The following is an 8,221-nucleotide window of genomic DNA, read 5'->3' as shown; positions in this document are numbered from 1 at the left end:
TATATCAACTACGACGTACTTATGTATATTAAAAGTTTGCCAAACATAATATTTTGAAATTTACGTATTGATTTACATGATAATTAGATGTAATGAAATATACGTGGTGCCACATATTAAAACGCCTTTGATCGATAGATATATCTACGCATTTCATCTTCTCACTACTTACTACAAATTTCGAACTTACAACCACATAGATAGATAGATACACAGAGAGAGGGTCCCATCCCGCTTTTTGTTTCTTATTAGCCTATTTAAAAGAGTTTTGATGACTAAGATCAATAAATAAATTACACTGATGCGATCAATACATTAATACTGTTTAAAACAGACAAATTACAAACACCAACATAATAAATACTCACACATCCTACAAGACTTGATCTATGACCTCAAACTTATTCATGGGATCTCAAATTTAACCTTAACCACTGGATTAAGACATCATTGTCCCTATAATTTAATTTAAAAAAGTGCCAAAATTTAAAATTTTAGAGAGATAGAAAGTGACATCAAGCATGTAAAATTTAGAGATTATTTAAAAATAACACATAATAAAGCATTTGACCCAACATTTCACTATAGATGAAATCTTGGGTAAATGCTTGTTTGGTTGGACCAAAAAAATCAATGAATAGGAAAAAATAAAGTAAGAATACTTAGTGTTTAATTAAGACGAACAGATAAATCGAAAAAATAAAATTGATTTTTCGTCTAAAATTGAGAAATAAATGAATATATAAAGCCAAAAACACCAAAAAAGTAGTGATTTTATTTTTTGTGTACTCTATTACATATACATATAACTTTTCTCTATTTCTTTTTCCTTCTCACTAATAACACCACCATGTTCTAAATCTTGTTTGATCATATTTAATTAATAAATTTTTAAACTTATGTAACTTATAATTATTTTAATATAATATTAAGTTATTTATTTTTTAGTACGAAATTAAGAGAAAGAATTAATTAATATAATTATAAAAATTAATCTTTTTTCTCGATATATGTACGCAACGAAGAAGAATATTCAAAATTTACTTTTTCTACCATACTAAACAACTTTAAGAAAAAAACTATTATTCTTTCTCCTTCCCATCGCCTTTTCACTTCCTCTTTCCAACATTTGTTGTTCATCCTACTTCAGATCCCTCAACATGCTCACCTTTAAACCTATGCAAGTCCACCAGCCTCAAGTAACTGAGAAACTCCAGGAACAAGAAGTGAAATTCTTCAGTAACGAGTCAGGAACCAAGTCTACTTTTTATTTTTTTTACTGTCTGCATACATACAAAAGACATCCGTCGAAAACGTAGAACACGAGAGTGCTAACGAGTGCGATAAAGGTACAAACACCATCTATGATTGTATGTAGTCTTTCGCCTGCAGTAATGAAAATAACGAAAAAGAACACAACTAAAACGACACGCTCAGGCCAAGAAGCGCCATAAATTGAGCCACGAATTCAGGGTGGCCAGGCCAGGCAGCACCTGTCACCAGGTTTCCATCAGTGAAGCATCGATGGATTGGGTCGGGCTCCAACCACGTTGCCCCAGCAAGAACAACGTTAAGTTTCACAGCAGGGTATGCAGTACACTTCTTGCCCTACAGTGTTTGTCACTTATCAGAAAGTTGGAAGAAAAACAAAAAGAACGAAAAGAGAAAGGAGCACAGAAATAGGCAACTCCGGATGTTGTAATACCAAGAAAAATAGATTCTATTTTGTAGTGGCTTAGGTATCATTCACAAAGGATAAAGCCAAGTTCCATGGAACAATATGACGTTTGCCAAAATCATATGATAATTACATTACAACTTTAAGGTCACACTGCCTAAAACACAATAAGATTGCATTTCTCATGCCAAGGTGCATTAAGAGAAGGTAAAGCGATTGGCATTTCCAAAACATGGAAACGCACCAATATACATAGAGACATATATATATATATATTTACACTTGAATGTGAGTAATCTATTCACGGTTCACAGAGCTTAAAACTTGCAACCCCACATCCAACAGCATGCAGGGAGTTAATTGGGCTGTCCGGTTAACGTGGAAAAAAAGGATTCGTCACCAGAAAATTATTATAATGAGTAACAATGAATCTACTGTTTCTATGAGAAACCTATATGAGTTGAGTTAAACAACTGCTCAAATGTTTTGATTGCTCAATCACTTATCGTCTCAACTCTCAAATACATCACTCATGGTCCCCTAGCATTTAGGTTCCATGGTGGGATTAACAATGAGCAGAAATGCCCACAAAACTTATTCCGAGTTTCCTATATCACAAAAATCAAGGTCACTATAGTCTTCAAGGTTTCGAATAATAGGCTGAGACAGAGTACATGAGCTCCAAGAAGTTTCCCGCTATCACTGAAGTTGATGGCCCATGGTAATCGTAGAACAACAGTAAGGGACAACTACGGCATCCTCCCCTAAAATTTTGCCTAATTATACGTAGACTACCTCACATTTAGGAAATTACATTTTAACACACTTATCATTTGTTATTATCTAACATATACACTAGACCCTTAATGATACTGATGGAGTTCGCTAACGCCAGCACAAAAATTAAATGACAACTCAATTTTACCCGAGTTTAAATGTTTTGACAATTACATAAACCTTCCTCAAATTTCCTAAGGTTTGTAAAATTACATATACCTTCACTAATATTTATTATTGTCTAACATGTAATCTTAACGTTTTATATACCATCAGTATCGTTCTTCTAATAAAATCATAAATTTTAAGTTCATAGTCAGTCTAAGTTCATAAAAATGTCTCTCAAAGCTTGGCGATGTTTATACAAATTTATTTGAAATATATCTAATGTATATCTACTTATATTAAAAATATAAAGTTTCTAACTTGTGGTACAAATTTTAAAACCATATCCTATAAAATTAATAAATATATTCTATAATACTTCAATTATTTTTTTAATTTTGATAATCCAGTTGCATATAACGGTTATAGTTTAAGTTTGCTATCCTTTTACCTTGTTTTCTGAAAAAACTATGAATTTGGTTACATAGTCATGATAATCATGTAAAACAATCAATTTGTTTTTTGTATACAAAAAATCCACTTTTAGAAGTTTTCTTGCATTTGGCAAATATATAAACATAAAAAGGCAAGTGAAAATTTAGAAGGAGAAAAGATAATGAATAAGTTGGTATTTAAACCCAAGTATAATATTATGAACTCAAATTTGAACTAGGACCAAAATCCATTAAATATTTAAAATGATTTATTTGAAGAAATATTAAATTGTAGGGGTCTAGTTATAAAAAAGAAAATTAAGGGAGCAATTGTAATATGACAAACCTCATGTGGATGTGCCTGTAATTTTGAATAAACCTCAAGCAATGCTTGTGTAATTTGTAATGAAGAGCAATTGTCATTTTATTGAGAATGTTAGGGTTTCCTAATGGATGTTAGAATCACAGGAGGAAGTAGATGTAATTTTTCAAACCGGGTCCATGTATAATTAGACCAAAGTACAAGGAGGGCATTGTAATTATCTCCGCCAGCAAATGGTCTTTGAGAAATAACAAAGTGCAAAATGAGGGATCTACATTTTCTTTTTGAGAATTGGCCCGTAGGGGACCCCTCAATCATAAAATTGTAGGACAAAGAGCTAATGAAATATGCATCGAATCAAAAGTCAAAACCAGTTCTTTTCAGGCAAATCATAAAAGGAAGCCTTGACAGTGTAAAACTAGTACAACGGTCTTACTTCTGAAAGTTTAAAAGTTGCAGTTTGAATGGAGCAAATTGGCCATGCATGACCAAATAATAAAGCTACAACACAGCTATTTCTACGGCTGCAATAACAATCAAGCAGATGAACATTTTCAAGATTCACGATTTCAAGTACAACTTTAGGTTTGTTTGAGTATATTGAGGGAGAAAGAGAACCCGCCTTAGAAATGTTCCGAATATTTCCAGAAGAGAAGAATATTACCAATTAAAGATCATGAGCAGGATAAGGATACTGTTCAGTTACTATCCCAAGATCAGGAAAATCAATGAATACGAAATGAACTGCTTTCGGTTGACATAAAAACACCACAGTTTAGCAGTTCTGGAAGATCGTTAAGACAAGTTTTTATCTCATTCTCATCAGTACCCTAAAGGGTGCAATCATATTAAGGCAAAATGCACCAAGAGTTATTACGAAATATGCTAAAATAAAAGGGCAGTAAGGAAAAGCTACCTTCAAAACACCAGCAGCAGATAAAATCTGTTGTCCATGGCAGATGGAAGCTACCGGCTTGGCTGATTCCATAAATTCCTTTACCAACTGAATAACCTTCTCATCCAATGCCAAGTACTCCGGCGCACGACCCCCAGGTATCACCAGTCCATCATAGCTTGAGGCATCCACACCTTCAAAATCAGCAGTTAGGGTAAAATTGTGGCCTGGCTTCTCGCTATAGGTCTGGTCACCTTCAAAGTCATGAACAGCTGTGGGGCATAAATCACCCGTTTTTTTTCCTGGGCAAATGGCATCAACATGACACTCAAGAGCTTGAAGAGACTGAAATGGAACCATCACCTCATAGTCTTCCATGTAGTCCTGCTCCAGTTTGAGAAAAAGAATCACCCATGAGAGAGTAAATCTCCAAAATGATCATAACAAAAGATGGACTCCCTGCAACCCTAGGAAAGCGCTATGGAACAGTATCTATAGCAGCACTGCAGCATACATCCATCTGGTTAAGAGGAAGAAGACTCCAACGAGAAAGTCAGAGCTTCTATGGTGATGCAGTGTCTTCGAGTATTGCTTCTGAGTTTTCACCAAATCCAATTTGTTTACCATATTATCATGCATTAAAAGATCATCTTTCATCACATGCAAATTACTTCTTAGAAATCTTCAAGAAAGTGACATAAGAAATAGGTACTTGGGATATCTTTTTTCTTTCACCTGATCTGATATTGGAAATATATTGATTTTTTCCCAATAACTAAAGACTTTTGTCTTTAAATACCTCATTTAAACCACTAGGATCCACTGCAAGGTAAACCACCCACCCTCATGGCCCCCAACTGCCAAAAAGTAGCTTTGTTATGCTAGTATTGCTTTGAAATGTTTTCCATCTCATTTTATCTCATATGAAAGATGTCTTCTCCAGATGTATGTTTGCAAGATTTTTGTTCTTTTAAAACATATATCGAAACACATTTTCCAGCTCTCATGCAATATCATATAAACTTTAATCATTTTATTTTTTTCTCACCCGACACCATTTCCTCATCAATTTAATCATCATCATTACACTTCTATTTATATCCAATGATATATCCAAAAAAAAAAAAAAATATTCAATTGGACAATATCACCTCATCTCAAATTTTCAAGCAATCCCTTCTTTACTATTCCATTGGGAATGTGAATTCTGGGAAAGCTCCAACTAATTCTTAATTGGACTAGGATCACCCAAAACACTGGTGGGGGATAGGCACGATCTAACTATACATACAAAGACTAAATAAATAAATAAAGGGGAAAATCAACATGATTAGGTAGGGATGAAATGCTAAATAAAATTATTGCATGTGTGGAGCAGTAAATACACATTGTCAGAGGGCAACTTTTTATACATCACATAAAGTCCAATAAGGATCACATTAGACACAACTGTACAAACAAATTATAATTCCCTGAAAATTAGTTAGTCTCAACATTCATCTAGGTTAAAGCTATGAACTTGAAAATAAAACCATTGAAGCTTACCCCACAGAGGAACAGAACTCGCTTGCCAGAACCAGATATCTTGGCTCCGAGTGCCTTGATAAAAAGCCGAATGAACTCTGGATGTCCTTCATACGTAGCCCCAGTTATGAGGTTCCCATCACTGGTGCAGAAGGCCATGCTCTCCGGTTCTACCCAATGAGCACCTGCAGCAATGAGTGCAGGTTTAACAGCAGGATAAGCAGTACACTTCCGGCCTTTAACTGAACCAGCCGCAGCCAAAATCAATTGTCCGTGGCAGATAGATGCAATTGGCTTTCTCAAGTCTTCAAATTTCTTAACCAAATCTATAACAGATCCATTCATTGCAAGATATTCAGGAGCACGTCCTCCTGGTATGACCAGTCCATCATATTTGCTGGCATCTACTTCGTCGAAAGTTGCATTGAGCGCAAAATTATGTCCCCTGGACTCAGAATATGTCTACATTCATTTGTCAAACAAGAAATTATCTTAGAAAATCACAGAGAAGATAATACAGCCACTCTACCCCCATTGACATTATTGAAACACAAGAAAGAAACAAAGATTTTTCTCAGCATGCTCATAAGTCATTGAAGAGGGCATTGACAGTGATCCGTTGAAATAAAAACTTAAACCAGAAGAAAAGAGCGAAAAAGGCAAACTCTCATGATGAAAGTTTGGCATTCAACGTTCAACCTTGTAAGTCCATCCATATTCAGGCTTTCAATTTGACGGTTCAGAACAATTAGACAGACCATCAGGAAATAATTCAATAATAGACAAAACTTACAAAATAAACACACCTCCCCAGCTGTTCAAGTTATATTTCATACCAAAACATTATTGTAGTAGAACATCAAGACATTTGACCGACTTTCACGAATGTACAAGTACTTTGACAGAGCCATTAGCTCAATTTGTAAAACAATTTCGTCAACACGGAGTCAGCAATGAATGCAAATCTGTTGCTGTAGCCGATTACACCTCCTTCATGCTTTTGTCATCGATAAGGTGTAAGCACGCAAATCATGTCCATTAGACAAGATAATAGCTCAGCTTCATTTTTCCTTTTGAGTTAAAAAGTCGTACATGACCAAGTACGCATGTGGACGAAGAAATGAAATACATAAATCAATTCCGTCCACAGGTACAAACTTAATTGCCTCTCCGTTCCACTGTTACTGCTGCACTCTGCTTTTTCCAAACCTCCAAAAGACCAAACCTTTTACTATCTAATCATGCAAATTACATAGTATATACACAAAAAAGCAGCAATTGCACAGCAGAGCATCTCCAAATTTTGCATTCGAAACAGGATGCATAAACGCCTCTTGGAATTCATTGGATTGCTCCAGAGAAAAGTACATTTTCGGAGAGAAATCAAAGCATCACGGACATCAAAAGTACCAATTACATACTATAAACCAAACATCTCCCAGCAACAAGACAAAGATACCCTTCTTCACTTTTCCCAATTAAGTAACTAAAAATTGATGAATACAGACAATAGCAATAACATCAGACAAGAAGACTACATATATCCCTCATATCCCTACACTTAATCCACCATACTTCTTTTCAATATGATGCTCCAACTCAAATAACTCCAGCACTAACAAGTGAGTAAAGGGAACACAGCAACATCTCAAGCAAAAATCTTAGGCTACTAAGCTTAAGAAATGCATCCAAATCAAACAATAAAAACAAGATTTCAACTTCCTAGAATCCCACAACCAGAACTCCACAAAACGCCACAAACAACCAAAACCCAAACCCATATTGAATATAGTTCTACAAAACCTGGTGGCCAAGAGAGTCATGGATTGCAGTCCGACATATGTCACCGGCTTTCTTTCCAGGGCAAACTGCGTCGACTGACAGCCCATATGCCAACAGCGCTTGGAATGGAACCATCACCTAAGCAAGCAATCAAAATCCCTTCATCACACTCTCCTCCATCAATCAAATACAAAAACACTCGTACAAACAGTAGAAAAGACTGAGAACCCAACAGAAACAATCGTCACCTCGTAATCCTCGACATAGTCTCCGCACAACAAGAGGACCCTTTTCTGGCCTGCCATTTTCTTTTCCTTTAGAAGTAAAGATGAAGACTTTCTTCACTCCACTCTATTCTTATTATTGTCTTCTCGTTCGACTGTCTGTGGAGGAAATTTGAGGATGAATCTCCGCTCAGCTTACGAACATTTAAACAGATATGAAAAAGATTGTGATACTGAAAATTGATTCTGCAAAATGTTCTGGTATATTACAGAAAATCCCTGTCCGAAGGGCAAATATGCAAATTTGCGATAAAAAAACAAAAAAATAACTTTGGCAAAATGGAGAGAAAATACTTGCCCACATCCTAATTTTGGCGGCATTTGCGTATGTGATAAATGATCAATACGGTCGGACTGAATTACTTATAAATGAATGATAGAATAGTTTGAGATTAAGAAAGTGTTTGGGTGAATTAAAAT

General features: G+C 35.2%; 1 protein-coding gene across 1 annotated transcript; it reads right to left on the bottom strand.

Annotated features, from left to right (window-relative positions):
• On the bottom strand, positions 1,233 to 8,003 carry LOC105175971 (protein DJ-1 homolog D). The gene is made up of 5 exons (XM_011098620.2): positions 7,766 to 8,003; positions 7,539 to 7,655; positions 5,757 to 6,197; positions 4,233 to 4,595; positions 1,233 to 1,608 (listed from the first exon to the last, which is right to left on the bottom strand). Exons 1-5 carry the CDS (start codon positions 7,820 to 7,822, stop codon positions 1,420 to 1,422), a joined length of 1,167 nt encoding a protein of 388 aa, XP_011096922.1. The 5' UTR covers positions 7,823 to 8,003; the 3' UTR covers positions 1,233 to 1,419.

The sequence above is a fragment of the Sesamum indicum genome, linkage group LG13 (genome assembly GCF_000512975.1).
Source record: "Sesamum indicum cultivar Zhongzhi No. 13 linkage group LG13, S_indicum_v1.0, whole genome shotgun sequence".
In the NCBI taxonomy this organism is placed as follows: domain Eukaryota; kingdom Viridiplantae; phylum Streptophyta; class Magnoliopsida; order Lamiales; family Pedaliaceae; genus Sesamum; species Sesamum indicum.
The sequence above is the reverse complement of the archived record's forward strand: the minus strand, read 5'-3'. Positions and strand labels throughout refer to the sequence as shown.

What these genes read in the sequence shown, in the direction of transcription:
- LOC105175971 (XM_011098620.2), bottom strand. Translation starts at nt 7,822, where the DNA reads ATGGCAGGCCAGAAAAGGGTCCTCTTGTTGTGCGGAGACTATGTCGAG. An exon ending in ACTATGTCGAGGATTACGAG is followed by an intron (nt 7,656 to 7,765) that starts GTGACGATTGTT and finishes TTGCTTGCTTAG; the next exon opens with GTGATGGTTCCATTCCAAGC. An exon ending in ATGACTCTCTTGGCCACCAG is followed by an intron (nt 6,198 to 7,538) that starts GTTTTGTAGAAC and finishes AAATGAATGTAG; the next exon opens with ACATATTCTGAGTCCAGGGG.